Source organism: Salmo trutta, chromosome 4, assembly GCF_901001165.1.
Source record: "Salmo trutta chromosome 4, fSalTru1.1, whole genome shotgun sequence".
In the NCBI taxonomy this organism is placed as follows: Eukaryota; Metazoa; Chordata; class Actinopteri; order Salmoniformes; family Salmonidae; genus Salmo; species Salmo trutta.
In genome coordinates, this window is record NC_042960.1 from 62,083,603 (window position 1) to 62,110,035 (window position 26,433).

The 26,433-nt window shown below is 43.2% G+C and overlaps 1 protein-coding gene and 2 long non-coding RNA genes across 3 annotated transcripts; 1 reads left to right on the forward strand and 2 right to left on the reverse strand.

The window, feature by feature from the left end:
* Nucleotides 1–74: 74 nt before the first annotated feature.
* Nucleotides 75–5,040, reverse strand: LOC115192796 (small acidic protein). Its single transcript, XM_029751661.1, has 5 exons — nt 4,849–5,040; nt 4,253–4,336; nt 3,880–3,940; nt 3,564–3,673; nt 75–2,612 (listed from the first exon to the last, which is right to left on the reverse strand). Exons 1-5 carry the CDS (start codon nt 4,900–4,902, stop codon nt 2,421–2,423), a joined length of 501 nt encoding a protein of 166 aa, XP_029607521.1. The 5' UTR covers nt 4,903–5,040; the 3' UTR covers nt 75–2,420.
* A 7,550-nt stretch (nt 5,041–12,590) lies between these two features.
* On the reverse strand, nt 12,591–14,478 carry LOC115192798 (uncharacterized). The gene is made up of 4 exons (XR_003877993.1): nt 14,006–14,478; nt 13,049–13,835; nt 12,771–12,918; nt 12,591–12,676 (listed from the first exon to the last, which is right to left on the reverse strand). It is a non-coding gene; the product is annotated as an uncharacterized LOC115192798 (long non-coding RNA).
* Nucleotides 14,479–21,850: 7,372 nt separating this feature from the next.
* LOC115192799 (uncharacterized) lies at nt 21,851–24,652 on the forward strand. Its single transcript, XR_003877994.1, has 4 exons — nt 21,851–22,156; nt 22,298–22,624; nt 22,820–23,098; nt 23,194–24,652. It is a non-coding gene; the product is annotated as an uncharacterized LOC115192799 (long non-coding RNA).
* The last annotated feature ends 1,781 nt before the right edge of the window (nt 24,653–26,433 follow it).

Sequence of the window (26,433 nt, forward strand, 5' to 3'; positions counted from 1 at the left end):
TATTTAATCATGAACACTCTTATACAGTCAATGTGTCATAAATCAATTCCCTTGAAACAGTAAATGCAAGACGATTCAATCACGAGCATGTTTATTTTGGCCTCAATTCCAGCCATAGTGCTGAAGATCGGCTTTATAGCGCGATTGACAATTAAAGGGATCACTCTTTTTAACATTTCCCCCCCCAAAAATGTAATGACAAGACAGAAAATTACAACATTGTCTCACAAATGCATTTCCACAAAATACACAACATGCGCAGCCGCAGATTTGGCAACAACAAAAAGCACATTATCCATACAGGTTGTTGCATGGAATCCTTTTAGCCTAGCATATTTACTTCACACAAAGTGGCCATCAATTCAAAACGCACATAACTGACACTGCTCGACTGCATACCAGACCCGAATGCAGTTTGAGTTCTCATCAGAACTGAAAATGAGATCCCGGTCCGACCCAAGCCCGTAAAGCTTGAAGCCCGAGCCCAGGCCTGGTTCCGACATCACAGAAATTAAACGAGCCCAAACCCGAAAAAAAGAGCCAGATTTCTAGAAAAATAAGTATGATTTAAATTGGTTTTGAGAACGAGGCGGGAGCGGGTGGCAGCACAGTGAGGAGACCAGGAAATAGCCATTGGGCCTAGAAAAAGCGCAGAGAAAAACTCACCTTCGTTATGATCAACTGAATGATGAAAATATAGGCTAATGCAACTGAAGGCATGTATCAAATTCTTGCTTATACTGTATATCCCTAAATCATATGCAACCGTTATACAAATTTAAAGCAATAGTCCTGTGTGGTCACCTACATTATCATTTCAGCACCTTTTTGATTGGGACAGAGCCTTTGCGCTGCTTTGAGACATGCATGGGGGACTCGTCTAGATATATCAATCAATGTCAGATTTTTGTTTTCACAGGATCAGTTTGGATATTTGGTAACTATTAGGTAAATTGATCATCTTTATTCTAGTTTTCTCATATATTAGCTTATCAGAAAATGTGTCTAGCATGTATATAAGTGGATTTTGATCTTCACACACGTGAGTAGTCTGTCCTACTCCTGAACAAAAGCCTGTGACTGATGTGATTTTTCACTGAATCTCCATCTGTATATTTGGTTAATTGATCTCTGGCCGGACATGTGGAAGCTCATTTATTCATCTATCACTGATCAGAAACATCTAGCATGCAATGTAGCCTAAATCAAGTGTTATTTATCTATTGACTCACGTAGTAGCCTTATATAGAGCCTAGGCTACTTTCCTATCATCCCAATCCCACTGAAACCCAACATCCTGACTCCCCATTTAATTGTAATGGTTGCATTAGCATGGAAATAACAGTTAGCAGGGGCTAACAGACGAATCACAAATCTACTGTTGTCCTACACATCTAATGTGCTTCCTTGTGTCTATCATCAGAATAAACCCAAATTAACTGGGATTGCTGGCTGGACAGTCCTGTCTTTAAAAGCTCTTCTACATTATGCATGTCTAAATACCACTATAACGTTTCTCTGCGCTGTCTCGTATTGCTGCCCATCTGAGAGCTTCAGTAGAGAATGTGTGATCAACAAATTGTATGAGTAGATATGGATTTTAAAATTTTAACTATCCTCATCTCTCCGTTATTCATGCACTGATCTGTATAGGCTAATCATCAACTCGATATTGCCAAAAAGGACATTTTGTCATTCGTTGGAGGTTTTCTAGCAAGCTTAGTATCTTTGGTCATTTGACTGTCGTTGCAGTTTGTATGATGCTACAGCCTACTCGGAGTTGAGATATCCTACTGCTGAAATGCATTGAACTAATTGAGGAACATGATAAAGCTCGGAATTTATGAACGGCCTGTTTCGCAATTCCTGATCAAAGTTACTCTATCATTACTAAATATCAGTTTCACATAGTGGCCAAGACAAGCTGGCAATGTAACGCTGGGAGAACCCTGGTATAGTGATATTTTTAAAATGGCCACCTTGGTAGATTAGAGGAAATATTCATCCCTACTGTGTGGTACTTCAGTTTATTGATATTCAATTTGTAGTTTAAGTACATTTTATAACTCATGATGAGACATTCAACTGGACTGTTAAAGACCTATAGTCCCATTCAACACAATTTAATTAAAGCTTTTGCTTCGTCTCAACCATTACAACACGTCGGTACAGTCCCTCTTTCAGTTAGGAATTCCTAACAAAGATTTATAAGGAAACAACGGGGGAAATCTGTCTCAATGATTGTTACCTCCTTCAGTAGTGCACTACTGATTTGCTGCTCAGCATTGAAACATAAAAGACATCTGAAACCACGAAGTTACCATGTATCAGCTTGGGAGTACTGCAGAGACACAAAAGAACAACTTATGTACAAATCTGTGGTTTGACTTTAGAAAACAGTGACTGTTTTTCTCCCAGTCTTAGGATGACTTCACAAAGGCCATTTTGAAGGTGTGTTTCTTGTCCTCTTTCGTGCTGTCCTCTGGGCTTGGTGAGGGGGGCTTGTCTGGTGAGCCCTGGGGTTCTGAGGGGCTGTCTGGGGCATTGGGACTGGCTGGTTGCTCTGCCTTGCTTTGGCCCTCTACGGGTGGTGGAGGTGGGGCTGGGTCAGGCTGTGGAGCGAACAGAAGAGTCACAAAGTGAAGATCTGGAGACTGGGGCAACATGCGGGTACGTACATGACATTTTGGCTGTATAAATTAGGGCTCTGACTTGAGCCAATCACAAACAGTCTTAGTAAAGAGCGACACTGTGGCGTTTCCATGTGTTGTGCTGTCATGAATCCATGATAACAGATTTATTCCTCCATAGCCATGCAAACATAAAGGTCTAATGAGAAGCACCATCAGTAACTTGAATCTTAAGATTAAATCAATCAGTATTACATCACGTCATGTAACAGGCCAGGGTTGTGTTCATTGCAACAATAAACACTTTTTTATTAGACAAATTCAGATAGAAGAAAACTCTCCAATGCCTGGAAGGTCCTGTTTGGTTCCTAATGAACACAACCCAGCTAAATAGAATGAAAGTGTACCCAAACTTGCTTCAGCCATTCAACCCCGTAGATAATAGAACAGCAGATTGGCTGATGTTATAGAACCCCTATTCATCAGAATGGAACAATTTGTCAGCCATCTTTGCTAGGATCGATGTTCAACTTAGCCCACCCAATCTACCTACCTCATCCCCATATTGTTTTTATTTACTTTTCTGCTCTTTTGCACACCAGTATTTCTACTTGCACATTATCATCTGCTCATTTATCACTCGTGTTAATCTGCTAAATTGTAATTACTTCGCTACTATGGCCTATTTATTGCGTCCCTCACGCCATTTGCCAACACTGTATATAGATATTTTTTTCTATTGTGTTATTGACTGTACGCTTGTTTATTGCATGTGTAACTGTTGTTTGTGTCTCACTGCTTTGCTTTATCTTGGCCAGGTCGCAGTTGTAAATGAGAACTTGTTCTCAACTGGCCTACCTGGTTAAACAAAAGGTGAAAAAAAATTACTATAATAATAATAATAATAACTTCTGTCCGTCCATGATCTCTCACCTCGCTAAAGCCCAGTCCGACGTGTCTCCTGTTCCTGCCTGACAGCTTCCCGTCCAGCCCCTGCTGGTACTGCAACTCCAGCTCAGAGTTCATCCTCTGGTCCTCCGCCCCTGCAGAGGACAAACTAGTGAAACACCAATCATACCAAATACAGTGCTATCTGGTCCCAGATAGTACTGTATTGATATGGGAAAAGGTTAGATTAGATGAGATAGATACATCTGTGAGTAAAGCATTTGAAAGGAGTGTAGAATAGGGTTGTCAAGATAGCAGTACCTTGACAACCCTTTTTCTATAATTCAAGAGGGTTACTCACCGCTGCGGACATGGGATGTTGATTTGTGATCTCCAATGACTAGACGTCCAGTGTGTTCTTTCTGCAGGACCAAATACAGTAGACATAATTCTGTAATACCACAGTTCTGTTCCTCCTTTGACGATGCTATATGGATTATAAATTGTAGTCTACGATAAAATGGTGGCTCAATCTAATACTGGAATAGAGGTAACCGTCAAGTTGAATTAACAGTTAATAACTGCAATAACTAAATAATAACTGAGTTACAGTAATAATAGTCCACATTTGAAATCAGGTGTTCCAGTAAGGGCCACAATAAATATGTGAAACGTCTAGTGGTCCCTGATGAGGGTTGGGAAAAATAGTCTACATAGAATATGACCAAACCAACCTTCCCTGCGCCCATCAACCTCAAAAACTTCTGCTTCCTCTCGTTGTCCCCCAGATCTGCAGCTGCCCATGGAGTAGGTCCATCCTGCAACAACACAGAATTGCCTACAGTACACAAGGAATGGGATCCCACCAGAACGTAGCCTAGGCCTATTATTGCACCTTCGGCTCGAAGATCAAACTTCCCAATTGGATTAGCTAAAGTCACATCTTAATATAACGCTAACTGGCCACGTCATACGCCTAGTAGTAACAGCCTTGAGTTGGTTTATTACATTGACTGGCTGACTATCTTGCTGGCAAGCTTCATCATGATGTGTCAAACTGGCCATCTTAAGGTGAATAAGTTAGCTAAAAATAACACTTGAGATGATTTGTTGACCAACGTTAACTAAGTAGTTAACTGTTTTACTCTATGGCTTTGTTGAGCTAGGACGCATTATGTTACAGGCTGCATAGCTAGTTAGGATGCAAATTGACTGCATACTTCTTTGCTAAAGCAAACCAGATACGGGCCTTGCTAGCCAGTTAGCTAACTAAGGTTAGCTGAACTGCAAGGCCTGTCCCGTTCAATGCATTTAGCTATAGTTCACCTACTTCATTCGGAGAACCAGGTCTTTTCGTCCCGTGTCGATTCCCTTCAGAAGTCATTTTCTTCGTAAAAAATGTTTGCTTTAGCTAGCTAAATCAAAAATATTTACATAGCAGTAGACTGGCTAGCTATGCCACCATCAACAAACAGTTGCAGTTGTGAACGGAAACGAGCTATTCCAACTTCCGGTTGCGATGTTTTCTAATTTAAAATTTTATGGCAGACTACACCGATTGGTATATTGCCGCCACCTACTGTACGGGGTCTTGAAACAAAACAAAAATAATATATTCAAATGCAGGAAAGGGGATAATAAAAAAAAAGAAATCGAACAACCATCCCACTCACTCCTTCAGTTACATTCATCATCTTGTGTCTCTACTCCTACCATTATATCTTCAACTTAACCTGTACGCCCATCTGCGGCCTGCTAATCGTTAGCTGTCTTAATCGGCTGATATCTGATTAGGTCTATCGGACAATTTTCTTGGGCCACTATAACTATTTTGCCAATTGGACTGGTCCCCCCTACCACACGGAACCCCACTAATCTACAGATGGAAACGCATGAGGTGGCTAAAAACAGACCTACCTCCATCTTCTGCCAGCTTGCTACCTATGATCCGGCTAGCTGTCTGAATCTCACGGGACCCTTATGATCACTCAGCTAAGCATGCCTCTCCTTAATGTCAATATGCCTTATCCATTGCTGTTCTGGTTAGTGTTTATTGGCTTATTTCACTGTAGAGCCTCTAGCCCTGCTCATTATACCTTATCCAATCTTTCAGTTCTACCACCTACACATGCTATGACATCTTCTGGTTTTAATGATGTTTCTAGAGACAATATCTCTCTCATCATCACTAAATGCCTAGGTTTACCTCCACTGTATTCACATCCTACCATACCTTTGTCCGTACATTATACCTTGAAGCTATTTTATCGCCCCCAGAAACCTGCTCCTTTTACTCTCTATTCTGGACGTCAGACGACCAATTCTCATAGCTTTTAGCCGTACTCTTATCCTACTTCTCCTCTGTTCCTCTGGTGATGTAGAGGTGACTCCAGGCCCTGCTGTGCCTAGCTCCACTCCTATTCCCCAGGCGCTCTCTTTTGATGACTTCTGGAACCGTAATAGCCTTGGTTTCATGCATGTTAACATTAGAAGCCTTCTCCCTAAGTTTGTTTTATTCACTGCTTTAGCACACTCAGCCAACCCGGATGTCCTAGCCATGTCTGAATCCTGGCTTAGGAAGGCCACCAAAAACTCTGAAATCTTTATCCCTAACTACAAAATGTTCAGACAAGATAGAACGACCAAAGGGGGCGGTGTTGCAATCTACTGCAGAGATAGCCTGCAGAGTTCTGTCCTACTATCCAGGTCTGTACCCAAACAATTTGAACTTCTACTTTTAAAAATCCATCTCTCTAAAAACAAGTCTCTCACCGTTTGCCGCCTGCTATAGACCACCCTCTGCCCCCAGCTGTGCCCTGGACACCATATGTGAACTGATTGCCCCCCATCTATCTTCAGAGCTCGTGCTGCTAGGTGACCTAAACTGGAACATGCTTAACACCCCAGCCATCCTACAATTTAAGCTTGATGCTCTCAATCTCACACAAATGATCAATGAACCTACCAGGTAGACAGGTGTCTTTTATACTGATAACAAGTTCAAACAGGTGCCATTAATACAGGTAACGAGTGGAGGACAGAGGAGCCTCTTAAAGAAGTTACAGGTCTGTGAGAGCCAGAAATCTTGCTTGTTTGTAGGTGACCAAATACTTATTTTCCACCATAATTTGCAAATAAATTCATAAAAAAATCCAACAATGTGATTTTCTGGATTTATTTTTCTCATTTTGTCTGTCATAATTGACGTGTACCTATGATGAAAATTACAGGCCTCTCATCTTTTTAAGTGGGAGAACTTGCACAATTGATGGCTGACTAAATACTTTTTTCCCCCCACTGTACCTAGGTGTCTGGTTAGACTGTAAGCTCTCCTTCCAGACTCACATCAAACATCTCCAATCTAAAGTTAAATCTAGAATTTGCTTCCTATTTCGCAACAAAGCATCCTTCACTCATGCTGCCAAACATACCCTCGTAAAACTGACCATCCTACCGATCCTCAACTTCGGCGATGTCATTTACAAAATACCCTACTCAATAAACTGGATGCAGTCTATCACAGTGCCATCCGTTTTGTCACCAAAGCCCCATATACTACCCACCACTGTGACCTGTACGATCTCGTTGGCTGGCCCTCGCTTCATACTCGTCGCCAAACCTACTGGCTCCAGGTAATCTACAAGACCCTGCTAGGTAAAGTCCCCCGTTATCTCAGCTCACTGGTCACCATAGCAGCACCCACTCGTAGCACGCGCTCCAGCAGATATCTCTCTGGTCACCCCCAAAGCCAATTCCTCCTTTGGCCGTCTCTCCTTCCAGTTCTCCGCTGCCAATGACTGGAACGAACTACAAAAATCTCTGAAACTGGAAACACTTATCTCCCTCTCTAGCTTTAATCACCAGCTGTCAGAGCAGCTCACAGATCACTGCACCTGTACATAGCCCATCTATAATTTAGCCCAAACAACTACCTCTTCCCCTACTGTATTTATTTTGCTCCTTTGCACCCCATTATTTCTGTTTTTCACTTTCTTCCACTACAAATCTACCATTCCAGTGTTTTACTTGCTATATTGTATTTACTTTGCCACCATGGCCTTTTTTGCCTTTACCTCCCTTATCTCACCTCATTTGCTCACATTGTATATAGACTTATTTTTCTACTGTATTATTGACTGTATGTTTGTTTTACTCCATGTGTAACTCTGTTGTATGTGCCGAACTGCTTTGCTTTATCTTGGCCAGGTCGCAATTGTAAATGAGAACTTGTTCTCAACTTGCCTACCTGGTTAAATAAAGGTGAAATAATTTTTTTTTAAACTTCACTCTTTCACTGCTCAACAACTTCGGATAGGTGACATTCTGGACAGCCCTTATTCTTACTACCTTCATCACCCTAACAGGACACTTCAGAAATTCGGGTGCATGTTCTCCACCACAATTGCAGCATTTAGGCTCAGCTGGCACATAATACTCCTTCCGTCGACACATACTTGACACAGCCACTGCCTGTTCACCCCACTACCATCCAGAAGGCGAGGTCAGTACAGTTGCATCAAAGCTGGGACCGAGAGACTGAAAAACAGAGTCGAAACCGCAAGTCCGGGACAAGGTAGCATGTCTGTTGAAACTGGTAAACAAAAAAAATATCTGGAAAAACAATTCCCCTTCGATTACCTCGAAGTGGAATTGTTTTTCCAAATCTTTGAATTTGCTGTCGAATGGCCTGCTCCTTCTCCATTTTCGGAACACCAGTCCGCTCCCCCAAAGTGACCGCCACTCTCTCTCTTTGGGCACTCAGGAGTCCGCTGGGATGGTCCTAGAGTCAGATATAAGTTACACAAATAATTGTAGGTAATTTCTCTCTCTCTGTCTACATCTGACATAATATAGTAGAATTACCATTGGCACAGCAGTCAATGATACCGTGTAGGAGCTCAGAACGGAAACACCAAGTCTTCTCCTCCTTGATGGGTTTCACCACTAACGCCCTGGCAGTCTTGGAGAACTCTTGCTTTAAACGGAGCACTCCCTCCTTTGTTGTAACCTGCTGTCTGTCCACTGAATAATTGCGGTCCAAGGCAGGCACTTGGGAGTTTTGCGACCATTCCCTGCTGGCCGAACATGTTCCTCTTGGGCATGTATTTTAATGTACAGGGCATGTACACTTGAGTTCACCAGTCACACTTCATCACCTAGAAAATAAAATATCTAATTCATTTAACTAGAGGTTAATAAATAGGCTACTAGAATTATTATATTACTGATTTTATTAAATCAATTGGTTGTAGTTATTCACGTAGGAAGGCAAAAAAAGGGGTTAAAATGTGCTCATTCATTTACTCAAAATGTTGCAGCATATGTACAGAAATGGTTGATACTTTTTTAAAAACCTTCTTGAGATCCTTCAACAACCTCCAGGACACCTACAGCACCCGTTGTCACAGGAAGGCCAAAAATATCAAGGACATCAACCACCCGAGCCACGGCCTGTTCACCCCGCTACCATCCAGAAGGCGAGGTCAGTACAGGTGCATCAACGCTGGGACCGAGAGACTGAAAAACAGCTTATCTCAAGGCCATCAGACTGTTAAATAGTCACCACTAGCTAGCCCCGCCCAGTACCCTGTCCTAAACTTTAGTCACTGTCACTAGACGGCTACCACCTGGTTACTCTACCCTGCCCTGAACTTTAGTCACTGTCACTAGACGGCTACCACCTGGTTACTCTACCCTGAACTTTAGTCACTGTCACTAGACGGCTACCACCAGGTTACTCTACCCTGTCCTGAACTTTAGTCACTGTCACTAGACAGCTACCACCTGGTTACTCTACCCTGCCCTGAACTTTAGTCACTGTCACTAGACGGCTACCACCTGGTTACTCTACCCTGTCCTGAACTTTAGTCACTGTCACTAGACGGCTACCACCTGGTTACTCTACCCTGTCCTGAACTTTAGTCACTGTCACTAGACGGCTACCACCAGGTTACTCTACCCTGTCCTGAACTTTAGTCACTGTCACTAGACGGCTACCACCTGGTTACCCTACCCTGTCCTGAACTTTAGTCACTGTCACTAGACGGCTACCACCTGGTTACTCTACCCTGTCCTGAACTTTAGTTACTGTCACTAGACGGCTACCACCAGGTTACTCTACCCTGTCCTGAACTTTAGTCACTGTCACTAGACAGCTACCACCTGGTTACTCTACCCTGTCCTGAACTTTAGTCACTGTCACTAGACGGCTACCACCTGGTTACTCTACCCTGTCCTGAACTTTAGTCATTGTCACTAGACGGCTACCACCTGGTTACTCTACCCTGTCCTGAACTTTAGTCACTGTCACTAGACGGCTACCACCAGGTTACTCTACCCTGTCCTGAACTTTAGTCATTGTCACTAGACGGCTACCACCTGGTTACTCTACCCTGTCCTGAACTTTAGTCACTGTCACTAGACAGCTACCACCTGGTTACTCTACCCTGTCCTGAACTTTAGTCACTGTCACTAGACGGCTACCACCTGGTTACTCTACCCTGTCCTGAACTTTAGTCACTGTCACTAGACGGCTACCACCAGGTTACTCTACCCTGTCCTGAACTTTAGTCACTGTCACTAGACAGCTACCACCAGGTTACTCTACCCTGTCCTGAACTTTAGTCACTGTCACTAGACGGCTACCACCTGGTTACTCTACCCTGTCCTGAACTTTAGTCACTGTCACTAGACGGCTACCACCTGGTTACTCTACCCTGTCCTGAACTTTAGTCACTGTCACTAGACAGCTACCACCTGGTTACTCTACCCTGTCCTGAACTTTAGTCACTGTCACTAGACGGCTACCACCTGGTTACTCTATCCTGTCCTGAACTTTAGTCACTGTCACTAGACAGCTACCACCAGGTTACTCTACCCTGTCCTGAACTTTAGTCACTGTCACTAGACGGCTACCACCTGGTTACTCTACCCTGCCCTGAACTTTAGTCACTGTCACTAGACGGCTACCACCAGGTTACTCTACCCTGTCCTGAACTTTAGTCACTGTCACTAGACGGCTACCACCTGGTTACTCTACCCTGTCCTGAACTTTAGTCACTGTCACTAGACGGCTACCACCTGGTTACTCTACCCTGTCCTGAACTTTAGTCACTGTCACTAGACGGCTACCACCTGGTTACTCTACCCTGTCCTGAACTTTAGTCACTGTCACTAGACAGCTACCACCAGGTTACTCTACCCTGTCCTGAACTTTAGTTACTGTCACTAGACGGCTACCACCAGGTTACTCTACCCTGTCCTGAACTTTAGTCACTGTCACTAGACAGCTACCACCTGGTTACTCTACCCTGTCCTGAACTTTAGTCACTGTCACTAGACGGCTACCACCAGGTTACTCTACCCTGTCCTGAACTTTAGTCACTGTCACTAGACAGCTACCACCTGGTTACTCTACCCTGTCCTGAACTTTAGTCACTGTCACTAGACAGCTACCACCTGGTTACTCTACCCTGTCCTGAACTTTAGTCACTGTCACTAGACGGCTACCACCAGGTTACTCTACCCTGTCCTGAACTTTAGTCACTGTCACTAGACGGCTACCACCAGGTTACTCTACCCTGTCCTGAACTTTAGTCACTGTCACTAGACAGCTACCACCCGGTTACTCTACCCTGTCCTGAACTTTAGTCACTGTCACTAGACAGCTACCACCTGGTTACTCTACCCTGTCCTGAACTTTAGTCACTGTCACTAGACGGCTACCACCTGGTTACTCTATCCTGCACCTTAGGCTGATGCCCTGTGTACATAGACAACCTTGTACGTGGCTTGATTCATGTGTCCTTCACAAAGATAAATCTGCCCGATTCCAGCCTTGCTGAAGCACCCCCAGATCATCACCGATCCTCCACCAAATTTCAGTGGGTGCGAGACACTGTGGCTTGTAGGCCTCTCCAGGTCTCCACCCACTGTGAAATCTGGTGGAGGATCGGTGATGTTCTGGGGGTGCTTCAGCAAGGCTGGAATCGGGCAGATTTGTCTTTGTGAAGGACACATGAATCAAGCCACGTACACGGTTGTTCTGGAAGAAAACTTGCTTCCTTCTGCTCTGACAATGTTCCCCAACTCTGAGGATTGTTTTTTCCATCAGGAAGGACAATGCTCCATGCCACACAGCCAGATCAAGACCCTGTCATGGCCAGCCCAATCTCCAGACCTGAACCCCATTGAAACCTCTGGAATGTGATCAAGAGGAAGATGGATGGTCACAAGCCATCAAACAAAGCCGAGCTGCTTGAATTTTTGCGCCAGGAGTGGCATAAAGTCACCCAACATCAATGTGAAAGACTGGCAGAGAGCATGCCAATACGCATGAAAGCTGTGATTGAACAATCAGGGTTATTCCACCAAATATTGATTACTGAACTCTTCCTAAGTTAAAACATTAGCATTGTGTTGTTTAAAAATGAATATGAACTTATTTTCTTTGCATTATTCGAGGTCTGACAACACCGCATCTTTTTTGTTATTTTAACCAGTTTTCTGCAAATAAATGCTCTAAATGACAATATTTCTATTTGGAATTTGGGAGAAATGTTGTCAGTAGTTTATAGAATGAAACAAAAAATGTAATTTACCCAAACACATACCTATAAATAGTAAAACCAGAGAAACTGATCATTTTGCAGTGGTCTCTTCATTTTTTTCCAGAGCTGTGATATATAAATAATTTAGTATTCTACTGTATTCTAGTCAATGCCACACCTACATTGCTTGTCCAAGTAGTTATATATTTCTTAATTCCATTATTTTACTTTTAGATGTGTGTATTGTTGTGAATTGTTAGATATTACAGCACTGTTGGAGCTAGAAACACAAGCATTTCTCCACACCCGCAATAACATCTGTTAAATGTGTATATGACCAATAACATTTGATTTGAGGACTTTTTCCTCACTGCCTCAAAAGCTGCTGACAATGTGTTCATCGTGTTCCTTCTTCACACAGGTGTGTGTGGGGGGGGGGGGGGGGGGGTGCTCACAGCAGTTCAGTGTGCCTCCAGTGACCCACTGGTGTTCATTGGTGATGAGGTGAACTGCGGTGATCCACTTTTCTTTTAGCACCTGAACACTCCAACCAGCAGTGGTGGCACAATACCACAAGTGGTGAGTTAATGCCCTCCCCCATGGCAGTACCTGAGACACAGGGAGTAAATGAGACCCCTGAGTCACTGACTTGAATCATCATAATCATATAGCTCTGATTTTACTATAAAATATATGAAAGTACCTATGGCTTCCCGATGGCCCCCAGCTGTTTCCTCATACCTTTGGCAATGTGCCACAGGTCATACTCATGCCAGATATGAGCCCCTCAAGTGCACCCTCACACTTGGATGCCTGTCAGTGGCCAAGGTTTCAATACTGCATCCATGGGCCTGTTAGTAATAATTATTTTATTATTATTATTATCCTAAAAAGGTACCTAAGTCCTCTTCATACATCCACCAAATACACACTTACAACCCTTAGGCTAGCTAAAAGAATATAGGTTAGGCTATAGTTTACCTCAATGTGTTGCAGGCATCTCTCTAATCCCTCCATCTCCAAACAGTAGCTATTCTTCGCCTTGGTAACATGCACAGTCTCCTGGGGGACGATCAGGTGGGAAGCAGTGGCCTGGAGAAATCACACCATGCGTCTCCAGATACGATCAGTGGACTGTCACCAATTGTAGCCAGAATGGCATACGTGTGGTGGGTCCACATGTGGTTAACCTCTCGCACAATGTAGATGCGCTGTTGGTTTGCAAACTGACGCAGCGACATGGGCACCAGGCTGGGAGGTGACATGTTTCCACAAATGTGGAGTGGGAGCCACCAGTAAGGAAGACAGACCGCTGATGGTACTACCTGCAAACAACTTTCCCACTCTGGTCTGGGACTCCCACTTCCTCCTGTGGCCCACAACACTCTCTCCATGGTGATGGCAAAACCATTTATTTTCAGGGATGAACTGATGACACCAGCTCGACATCCTGGCTCATGGCAGACATTGAACAACTCCTTCAGCTTGCTATCAAAGACTATGTATTTCTGATCTTGCACACACTCTTCGATTGTATCTCTTGGCTCGCACTGTTCATACAGCGACTCCTGGTCTTCACTCATCTCACTCTCTGTCAGCTCTGTGGCATATAGGGGCAGGACTCGGTTGTATACTGATGGTGGTGAGAGCAATCTAGCTGGGCCTCGAGCGCTTTAGTTTCGGTCCCGGTGGAGCTCTTTTCCACCGCAGCACAGGAACAATCTGGCAACCAGGGGTTTGTTTGGCATGCTGTACTAACCGTTCTTTCCTGTTGGTGTAAAAATATTAAAGCATCTATTAAGCTTTAGTTATATTCAAGAGTCACTGCATATACTGTATATTGTCAATTTTATATATTGAAAATGGCATCAGGGATGACAGATTGTGTCTTGAAATAAACAAACAATAGCCTTAGAAATAACATGGATTTACATGTACCTCCACTTGCACAATCTCCAGGATGAAAACCTTTTCAGGGATGACAATATCATCCTGAAAACAAACAAATGTTTTGTTAAGATTAAGACAACTGAACCCACATATATCAGTTGGCGTTAACAAGCTACCAGTCATGTATGCTGTCAACACACACACAGCAAAGCATACAGGAAAATGTATTTTCAGCAAACATTAGCTATGTCAACTTCAGTCTAGTTAACATTTACATTTACGTCATTTAGCAGAGGCTCTTATCCAGAGCGACTTACAAATCGGTAAAATAAGGTAGAGCTAACAAAGCATTCCAAAAACAAATGTATTACTTGACTTTCTGAGGTGGAAGCTAACTACAGCAACTACCCAATAACAGAGCTACACGGAGAAACTGTTTTAGTTGCTGGGGTTGTAGTTTAGAATTGTTTATTTAACCTTTACTTAACTACCTAGGCAAGTCACTTAAGAACAAATTCTTATTTACAATGACGGCCAAACCCTAACGACGCTGGGCCAATTGTGCGCCCCCCTATGTGACTCCCAATTACGGCCGGTTGTGATACTGCCTGGAATCGAACCAGGGTCTGACGCTTCTTAGACCGCTGCGCCACTCAGAGTTACAACAAAGTTATCCAGGGTCTAACGGTAGACTAGTCAACAACAATCATGACTCATGGTCGGTTAACGTTACCAGGCTCCATTGACTCGCGTCGCCTCAGTCCGACGTTTGGCTTGACTCAGCTATGTTGATGAGGGTCGGTCGGTCGGTAACCCCTACTGTACACCATAACCCTCCAAATTGAAGATGGAGGGGCAAGCAGAGGGCTTCAACGTAGGTTTAGGACTCCTTTACATTCTGAAACTCCCGGTTGCCGCATCGAACGTGCCCTTCATCGCAAAGTCTTTCTCCGCGAAGTACTGCCTGCAGATCTTGCTAGCTGAGCTGGCACGTTTCTTCCTTTCTTTAGGACATGGAGACACTTCTTCAAAAGTTGTTGGTCCTTGGACTGCCGATGTACCTACCCGATATATATATATATTTTTTTGGAGCCAATTCGTACAACCTGGCGTTATACAGTTCATGTCTGAATCACTAAATTGTTGTTGTGGTCATCATGTTCCTTGTACTTCGATTCACTCTCCGCGCGAAAAGTCAACACCAGACTGATTCCTGCCAGTGACGCACTGGCGTCAGTCGTTACTATGGCAATTCAAAATGGCGCCGACCAGAGCTCAAATGAACCTTGACGACGATCAAAATACTAAATACACAGACGTTTTTATGTTCAAGTATTGTAGGGTATTAGTTGATTGATTACATCTCTTTGCTTACATTTACTTCCTAAACTGTTTCCATTGCCCTTTTTAACTGTTTGATAATAATATCGTAATTCAAATAACATTTTCTTTACATAGAACATTTTTACAAAAGTAAATACTTTAAACCTACAACATGAGTGATCTAGAATTTATTTGCTTTCCTAACAGTGATGTCCATATCCTGCATTTTTATTACCAACTCCTGACAGAAGATGTTTGTTACATTTTCTTCTTTTTGTTTTCATTCTGTTTTGTTTATTTGTGGACGGCAAGTATATGACTATCCAGGTTCACTTTGTGTCCGAAGCTTATCCCGCAGTCAGCACAGTTAAATGTCTCTCCTATGTGAGTCAATATATGCTTTTTAAGGCTATATTTCTGTCTGAAGCTTTTCCCACAGTCCCCACAGGTAAAAGGTGTCTCTCCTGTGTGAGTCAGTAAATGAACAGTTAGGTTTCCCTTATGGTTGAAGCTTTTCCCGCAGGCACCACAGCTAAATGGTTTTTCTCCTGTGTGAGTCCGTATATGCCTGTTAAGGGTAGCCTTCTGTCTGAAGCTTTTCCCGCAGTCACCACAGACAAATGGTTTCTCTCCTGTGTGAGTCCGTATATGCATGTTAAGGGTGTCCTTGCGACTGAACCTTTTCCTGCAGTTATCACAGCTAAATGATTTTTCTCCCGTGGAGGTCTGTATATGCCTGTTCAGGGTCCCCGTGCAATTTAATATTTTCCCGAAGTCATGTTTTTTAGACGTGGTGCTGGGTTTCCTCAATGGTGGGCTGGAATCCAATGGTGGGCTTATGTCAAATCCTACTAGATCACTGCTTGCAGCTGAGCTGTGGCTGGAGACATTGTCTTGATTATCTCGAGGGTCATATGGATTGTCGAGGTGGGTCACTGTGCCAAAAGGTTTGAGATCCAATTCTTTAGAGTCACTCTCTCTGTTCAACACAGTCTTGGTTTGGGAAAGAGTCAAGGACTGAAGTAGGTTGTCCTGATCACAATCACTTTTCACACAGGAAGGAGTGAACATGAACTCTACAATGTCAGGCTCCAGCCCTTGAAGCTGCCCTGCCACCTGAGTGGTCCCGACTTCCTCATCTTCCTCTTTAATCTGCATGGGTTCTGGGTCATCCGTCCCCAGACTGGAGATCCATTCCTCCTGGTCACAGTGCTGCTGCACAGGGTTAACCTCCTCCCCAGAGACGGTAAGCGAGAACTGGAGGGAGTCTGTTCTACATCGTTTCATCTCCGGTCTGATCCGCAGCAATCTCCGTAGCCGGTCATTCTCCACTTTAGATCGGGAAATCTCCTCCTGGTACTCCGCTACCACTTTCTCTACTGCCCCCATAATCTCTACGGTAGCCACTGTTAAACGCGTATTAACAAACACACTCAAAGACTGTAATTTTGCCATTTTCAGTGGACGGAGACTTAGGTATTCCGTTAACCGCGTCTAAAATCCACGTAAGGAATGTGCCTGTTGCAAATTCAAAACAAACCTTCCTCCAATTCTACTTCCTTGTTGTCTTGTTCTTTAGTGTTTGTCAGCGGGTAGCTAGCCTGAAACGGACAACAGCGCCGCTAGCTGGATAGAGTTCTGATATGGGATAGATATACTACATGTCCAAAAGTATATGAACACCTGCTCGTCGAACATCTCATTCCAAAATCATGGGCATTAATATGGAGTTGGTCCCCCTTTGCTGCTATAACAGCCTCCACTCTTCTGGGAAGACTTTCCACTAGATGTTGGAACATTGCTGTGGGGACTTCCTTCCATTCAGCCACAAGAGCATTAGTGAGGTTGGGCACTGATGTTGAGTGATTAGTCCTGGCTCGCAGTCAGTGTTCCAATTTATCCCAAAGGTGTTTGATAGGGTTGAGGTCAGGGCTCTGTGCAGGCCAGTCAAGTTCTTAGACAACGATCTCGATTTCTGTATGGACGTCGCTTTGTGCACAGGGGCATTGTCATGAAGAAAATGGGAAGGGCCTTCCCCAAACTGTTGCAATAAAGTTGGAAGTACAGAATCGTCTAGAATGTCATGTATGCTTTATGTAACCGATGTGAAATGACTAGCTAGTTAGCGGGGTGCGCGCTAATAGCGTTTCAGTCGGTGACGTCACTCGCTCTGAGACCTTGAAGTAGTTCTGCTCTGCTCTGCAAGGGCCGCGGCTTTTGTGGAGCGATGGGTAACGATGCTTCGAGGGTGGCTGTTGTCTATGTGTGCAGAGGGTCCCTGGTTCGAGCCCAGGTAGGGGCGAGGAAAGGGACGGAAGCTATACTGTTACGTATACAGTGCATTCGGAAAGTATTCAGACCCCTTGACTTTTTCCACATTTTGTTACGTTACAGCCTTATTCTAAAATGGATTAAATAAAACATTTTCAGCATCAGTCTACATACAATAACCCATAATGACAATGCAAAATCAGGTTTTTCAAATTGTTTGCACATTTATAAAAAAATAAAAAACAGATACCTTATTTACATAAGTATTCAGACCCTTTGCTATGAAAATGGAAATTGAGCTCAGGTCTGTCCTGTTTCCATTGATCATCCTTGAGATATTTCTACAGCTTGATTGGAGTCCACCTGTAAATTACATTGATTTGACATGTTTTTGAAAGGCATACACCTGTCTATTTAAGGTCCCACAGTTGACAGTGAATGTCAGAGCAAAAACCAAGCCATGAAGTCGAAGGAATTGTCCGTAGAGTGCAGAGACGGATTGTGTCAAGGCACAGATCTGGGGAAGGGTACCAAAACATTTCTGCAGCATTGAAGGTCCCCAAGAACACAGTAGCCTCCATCATTCTTAAATGGAAGAAGTTTGGAACCACCAAGACTCTTCCTAGAGCTGACCGTCTGGCCAAACTGAGCAATCGGGGGAGAAGGGCCTTGGTCAGGGAAGTGACCGAGAACCCGATTGTTTCTCTGACAGAGCTCCAGAGTTCCTCTGTGGAGATGGGAGAATCTTCCAGAAGGACAACCCTCTCTGCAGCACTCCACCAATCAGGCCTTTATGGTAGAGTGGCCAGACGGAAGCCACTTCTCAGTAAAAGGCACGACAGTCCACTTGGAGTTGCCAAAAGGCACCTAAAGGACTCTCAGACCATGAGAAACAAGATTCTCTTTTCTAAAGAAACCAATATTGAACTCTTTGGTCTGAATGCCAAGTGTCACGTCTGGAGGAAACCTGGCACCATCCCTACGGTGAAGCACGGTGGTGGCAGCATCATGCAGTGAGGATGTTTTTCAGCAGCAGGGACTGGTTGACAAGTCAGGATCAAGGGAAGATGAACGGAGCAAAGTACATCAAGAGATCCTTGATGAAAATCTGCTCCAGAGTGCTTCGGACCTCAGACTGGGGCGACGGTTCACCTTCCAACAGGACAGCACAGGAGTGGCTTCGGGACAAGTCTCTTATTGTCCTTGAGTGGCCCAGCCAGAGACCGAACTTTAACCCAATCGAACATTCCTGGAAAGACCTGAAAATAGCTGTGCAGCGATGCTCCCCATCCAATCTGACAGTGCTTGAGAGGATCTGCAGAGAAGAGTGGGAGAAACTCCCCAAATACAGATGTGCCAAGCTTGTAGCGTCATACCCAAGAAGACTCGAAGCTGTAATCGCTGCCAATGGTGCTTCAACAAAGTACTGAGTAAAGGGTCTGAATACTTATGTAAATGTGATATTACAGTTTTAAAAACCTGTTTTTGCTTTGTCATTATGGGGTATTGTGTGTAGATTAATGAGGGGGGGGGGAAACGATTTAATACATTTTAGAATAAGGCTGTAACATAACAAAATGTGGAAAAAGTCAAAGGGTCTGAATACTTTCCGAATGCACTGTATCACCGTACATAGTTATTTTTGATTGACAACCCAGCATTGTGTGATTGGATTGCAGATGGAACCTTATAGCACAAAGTTAAAAGGTATTTGCACAGATTTTATTTATTGTACTTTTCAAAAAATCTCATAAGGACCACCTGAATAAAAGGGATGATCCACCCTGATAACTGAATATAGTCAGTGACTACCTTGTGTTACCCTGTACACCTGTAGAGAACAGAGTGTTTGGGTATAGGAGGGAGGTAGAAGTTGGAAATAGATTTTTTTTTTACTAGTTTAATCACGTAATAAATATTACAGAGAATTTATTTGATAAAATAACAGTCTTCACTTTTAATGATGCCAAAGACACGACAAGTATTTTGTATAGATTGTTGACCAAAACTGACAAAACAAAATGTGGAAAAAGTTAAGGGATGTGAATACTTTCGAAAGGCATTGTATAATTATTTACAATATCATTGAAATAGTTTTCCTTTCAAAATATGGTAATTATGGATGTTAATTGAGGAGAACGGGCTCATGGTAATGAATGGAGCAGAATAGCTGGAATGGTATCAAAAAAAATAAAATAAAGCCTATTGTGAGGACTCAAAGCTAATCAATCAAGTCAATTGATTAATGCATAATTCTAATGTATTTTTCAAACATTCAGTCACTTGTTGATTAAAGGAATATGAACTAGAGGACACAATGGGCTGTGCATAAATGTTTTTAATTTTATTCCAGGTCATCAGTTAAAGATGCACTATGCAGAAATAGCTTAGCCATTTCCTGGTTGCTAAAATTCTAATCGTTCGCCTGATTTCAGTTTGTGAAAAAACAAGCAAGTATAGTGTAGAGAATCACTGTACCATCTAAACCACTGTGAAATATAATGAACAAAAATATAAACACAGCATGTAAAGTGTTTGTCCCATGTTTCATGAGCTGATATAAAAGATCACATAAATGTTCCATATGCACAAAAAGTTTATTTCTGTCAAATTGTGGGCACGAATTTGTTTAGATACCTGTTAGTGAGCATTTCTCCTTTGCCAAAATAATACATGCACCTGACAGGTATGGCATATCAAGAAGTTGATTAAACAGCATGATCATTACACAAGTGCACCTTGTGCTGGGGACAGTAAAAGGCCACTAAAACGGGCGGTTTTGTTACACAACACAATGCCACAGATGTCTCAAGTGTTGAGGGAGCGTGCAATTGGCATGCAGACTGTAGGAATGTCCACCAGTGCTGTTGCCAAAGAATTGAACATTCATTTCTCTACCATAATGTAGTTTTAGAGAATTTGGCAGTAACTCCAACCGGCCTCACAACCACAGACCATGTGTAACCACACCAGCCCAGGACATCCATATCCGGCTTCTTCACCTGCGGGATCGACTGAGACCAGCCACTCGGACAACTGATGAAACTAAGGAGTATTTCTGTCTGTAATAAAGCCCTTTTATGGTGAAAAATTCATTCTAATTGGCTGGCCCTTGCTCCCTAGTGGGTGGGCCTGGCTCCCAAGAGGGTGGGCCTATCCCTGTTGCGTTTATATTTTTGTTCAGTATATATTTTCAATTACCAAAAATATTGTATTTTCAGCAGTTTGAAGCTGGTGTAGAAAACTGAAAACAAGACACAAAAACAAAACTTAAGAATGGGAAGCATAGAACCAGCGCACTTAGAAAAGATCTACCACTTATACTTGCTTTCAACGAGAATGACAGATCTATAACTAACATTTCTTTGTGAATTTTGTTGGGTTGCCCAAAAAGTTACATATTGCAGCTTTAAGACTTAAATGAAGAGAATGAAATATCCACAAAAGACAATGTCGTCTAAAACAGCACCCGGTAGCCTAGCGGTTAAGAGCAGAAAGGTTGCTGGTTCGAATCCGAGTCGACTAGGTGAAACATCTATCGACATGCCCTTAACCCTAACTGCTCCTGTAAGTCGCTCAGGATAAGAACATCTTCTAAATGACACTTTTCCCCCCCCTAAAGTAAAACAAATAAATCAGGCAATAGAAGAGGTATAAAATTACACAATTAGAAATATAGAACCGTTTTTCTGAACTAAGAGTGCAAAAAGTAACACCTTCAGACAAAGACAAAATGTTAACACAAGTGTGGAACAAACACTTGTTGTAAACTAGTCAATTGTTTGAGGAAATTAAAATGCAAAACAAAAGTGCATAAACCTGTAATTTGTTTACTCTGTCTATCAGTGACAGATGTAGATCTCCTCTCCTTCAGTGTAGGCCTTGTGTGCCCACCCTTGACTGAACAAGCACTGTACCCAGATCTGCCCTGGCATGGATGAGCCAAAATCTTCTGCACAACTTCCTGTTCATCCTAATTAGTTGCTCTCTTCTGAGCACTCTTGCCACACTGTTTCTGCAAGCTGCGCTTGGCTTTTGGTATCACCTGTTTTCTCATCCTCCAGGGCACCTTGACAGGGGTATTGGTTAGAATGGTGGTCGTTCTTCTCCATCGCCTTGGGAAAAGGTCGGAAAGCTACAGGGCTGAAGTTAGCCACTCCGAATCTGAGAGTGGAAGACTCCTCTCTCGTCTCCAACATGTAGGCTCATTTTTTGGTGAACAGTAGCATCACAAGTCAGACTGTTGAATTAACTTAATTTGAACGTACTTCACCCGTTGTCTGCTGATTTTTGTCCTTATATAGGAGGTCATCTGATAAAAAATATTCAGTGTAGTGTTAGTAACCCGACTTTCAGTACGCTGGTCTGTATGACGGTTTGTAATTTCAATGCTGACGCAATTCGCACGCGACATGCACAATATGTAAACAACCGAAGAACAGACTCGACGTTGTCCCAGACGGGACATTTCCCAAGCACCGTGACTGCAAGGGAACGGGTTTTTCGGTTACATTTGGCTATTATTAACAAATTGTGCATCACGTGGAATGCATCAGGAGATGGATAATACAAGCAACAGAACCTACCGGCGCCGTAATAAGTCAGGTAAACAACACTTTCCTGTGGATACCCCATCTCCACTTCCTACCACCAAAAGGACCAACAGCACGGAAATCCGGTAAAGTACGTTTAAATATCAATGTATTCAACATTCTGTCTTTTAAGACTATTGCGTCTTTTTTACAGTGACTTCTTTCAAACTGAGATCCATGGCGTAACCATAGTAACAGTCTGATGTTTAGACAAGGCTGACGTCATCTGTGGGGATGGATTGACTCAGTGCAGAATCACAGAATAGGTCTTCAGGTGTAGATGGATCTGAGACAGTGTGGAGGTGATCCCCAGAGGTGGAATGGGCTTGGACCTCCCCCTGCCCAGGAGAGACAGACCGCCACACAGGACTTGCGTTGACCTCAACCCTAGGCTGGGCCTGTGGAGAGCCACCACGGCCCCCTGGGGCTGCAGCTACCTCATCTGTGGTGGTGGGGGCAGGACGACCTGTTACAAAAGCAGGTAAGAATTTGGCTTCTGTAAAGACAGTAGGGTTTAATGGCCATATGCCGGTACAGTGAAATCCATGACGTTGGCTGGTGTCACAGCAGATGGTAGGGCTGTTGCCACAATTCCTGGTATGTCATATATGGAAACCGTTTTGCCAGGGTACGTCTTTATCCAGCAATCAATGGCACTGTTGATGTATCTCCTCAGGGGGCCGTACACACTACTATCCAGGGGCTGCAGCTTGTGGGAGCAGTGAGGAGGGAAGGAGAGCAGCACGACGCCATTGGCTTTGCAGTAGTCCATGCCCTGGAGTGAGAGGTGAGAGGCTTGATTATCCAGAAGCAGCAGCTGTGGAGACTGTGGGGACGCCCTGGTGTACTTCACAAAATGTTGCAAGAAGGCCAGGAAGTCATTCTCCATCATCCAACCAGAACCACTAGCAGTGCCCATTCAACCTGTAGGCCCATCACGTAGGAAGTGATCAAGGTACTTATTGTGGGGAAAGATGAAGTGAGGTGGAATGCTGTTTCCTTGAGCATTGACCGCTAGTGCCATAGTAACCATTGTTCCTCTCTCTACAGATGTTGTTGGTCCGACCTGCTTCCTCCCTCTGTTGGCAATGATTTTGTCCGGCACTTGGACTGTTGTGGTGCTGGTCTCATCCATGTTCCACACATCTTTGGCCTCAAAGTTGTGGCGGCCCAGAATGTTAATTCCAGTAAAAGCTTTAGCATTTTCAAATGTCTTCTTGAGAGCGCAGCCCTCTACCCTTTTTCAGAATTCCCATTCACTGGGGTTTTCAACATCCCTCTGAGGATGCTAAGAATTTTGTTAATTGTTTACTGTGTTTTAGTTCAGCCGTTGATGAGTTTCCTCACGTGATACATTGAGTTTAAGATTGAGACACATCGCTGCACATTGAGTAGAAGCAATGTATGAGATCTGATGAGTCCGTGGAAAAGAGAAGACCCTCTGAACTATCCCTCTAAGACCCAAGGACCGACTGATGCTAATTCTGCTAATACTATTACTGTTCAGTCAGTCTACATCATGGTTTCCACAAAACTCAACAGAACCGCATGTTCTCTCTCCGTCTCACTCCTTCTCAACATGAAAATGGTCGAAGAGGAGCAAGGCATGTTTGATCCGTCTGCCTGTTTTTTTTTTTGGCACATCGTTGCCCGGGAAATGTAAATTTTTTGGACTCTTGTCATTCTTTTTCTATTTTCTCTGGCAATGAACAGCTCTTTGTAGTGTCATCATGAAAAGTTCATTCCTACCCCCAGGGACAAAGGCTGCATTAGACTACCTGTTAAGTTCACTTAGCCCTTTCACACTACCCATTGGACTGCTGAGACTTAGAGAATGCTTCTGACAGCTGTCCTATGCCTTGTTAAGTCATTTATTGATCTGTAATACTTTGCATAGCTTTATTAGAGCTTTATTCCTTGTGTCATACTATTTTCTGTTCCCCCTCACAGTGAGTTTTGGGGGGTTGGTGCACAACACATTTCAGTGGTGTGACAGCTGTCTTCCTGAGCTCTCAGATGACTCTGGGCCTCATGGCACTAGAAAGATATGTTTATTTGCCACAGCATCTACTACCTGAGCATAATAATTTCCAGGCATCTGCAGCTTGCCTTGGGACTAAGCTGGGTTTTGAGTGTCAGTGTTGGTAGTGATCAACCTGGGACAAGGTTCTGTTAACAAAGCCACTGCAGGACTATTCTTGAACCTCGAATTGTGGAAGGGTCTATTTGTTTTATTCCAGAGCAAAATGTACTGTTCTCTGGCCCTCCCAGCCTCATCTTGACTCTTTCAGTCATCATCATCCGCTCCTGTTATGGACGCATGTACAAGAAAGCACGCAGGGCTGCTGTGGTAAGCCAAGGCAACATCTGCCATGCCGGTAGCACTGTAGCCTTTTACCTCTGCATGTTTCTACTACAGCTGCTGCCATTCATATACTGTCTAACCTTGACACTACTAAATCCCAAAAAACGAATCAAATAAAGTTGTATTAGTCGCATGCGCCGAATACAACAGCTGTAGACCTTACAGTGACATGCTTACCTACGAGCCCCTAACCAACAATGCAGTTTAAAAAAACAAACAAATAAGAAATAAAAGTAACAAGTAATTGAAGAGCAGCAGTAAAATAACAATAGCGAGACTATATACAGGGGGTAACCGATACAGAGTCAATGTGCAAGTAATTGAGGTAATATGTACAGTTGAAGTTGGAAGTTTACATACACTTAGGTTGGAGTCATTAAAACTTGTTTTTCAACCACTCCACAAATTTCTTGTTAACAAACTATAGCTTTGGCAAGTTGGTTAGGATATCTACTTTGTGCATGACACAAGTAATTTTTCCAACAATTGTTTACAAACACATTATTTCACATATTATAATTCACTGTATCACAATTCCAGTGGGTCAGAAGTTTACATACACTAAGTTGACTGTTTCTTTAAACAGCTTGGAAAATTCCAGAAAATGATGGCATGGCTTTAGAAGCTTCTGATAGGCTAATTGACATCACTGAATCAATTGGAGGTGTACCTGTGGATATATTGCAAGGCCTACCTTCAAACTCAGTGCCTCTTTGCTTGACATCATGGGAAAACCAAAATAAATCAGCCAAGACCTCCACAAGTGTGGTTCATCCTTGGGAGCAATTTCCAAACACCTGACGGTACCACGTTCATCTGTACAAACAATAGTACGCAAGTATAAACACCATCCTAGAGATTAACGTACTTTGGGGTGAAAAGTGCAAATCAATCACAGAACAACAGCAAAGGACCTTGTGAAGATGCTGGAGGAAACAGTTACAAAAGTATCTATATCCACAGTACAACGAGTCCTATATCGACATAACCTGAAAGGCCGCTCCAAAACCACCATAAAAAAAGCCAGACTACGGTTTGCAACTGCACATAGGGGACAAAGATTGTACTTTTTGGAGAAATGTCCTCTGGTCTGATGAACACAAATAGAACTGTTTTGCCATAATGATCATCATTATGTTCGGAGGAAAAAGGGGGAGGCTTGCAAGCCGAATAACACCATCCCAACCGTGAAGCACGGGGGTGGCAGCATCATGTTGTGGGGGTGCTTTGCTGCAGGAGGGACTGGTGCACTTCACAAATAGATGGCATCATGAGGATGGAAAATTATGTGGATATATTGAAGCAACATCTCAAGACATCAGTCAGGAAGTTAAAGCTTGGTCGCAAATGGGTCTTCCAAATGGACAATGACCCCAAGCATACTTCCAAAGTTGTGGCAAAATGGCTTAAGGATAACAAAGTCAAGGTATCGGAGTGACCATCACAAGGCCCTGACCTCAATCCTATTAAGAATTTGTGGGCAGAACTGAAAAGGTGTGTGCGAGCAAGGAGGCCTACTGACCTGACTCAGTTACACCAGCTCTGTCAGGAGGAATGGGCCAGATTTCACCCAACTTATTGTGGGAAGCTTGTGCAAGGCTACCCGAAACATTTCACCCAAGTTAAATAATTTAAAGGAAATGCTACCAAATACTAATTTAGTGTAGTAAACTTCTGACCCACTGAGAATGTGATGGAAGAAATAAAAGCTGAAATAAATCATTCTCTCTACTATTATTCTGACATATCACATTCTTAAAATGAAGTGGTGATCCTAACTGACCTAAGACAGGGAATTTTTACTAGGATTAAATGTCAGGGATTGTGAAAAACTGAGTTTAAATGAATTTGGCTAAGGTGTATGTAAACTTCCGACTTCAAATGTATGTGATCCAACTGTTAAGTTGAATGCTTTATCAAAGTGT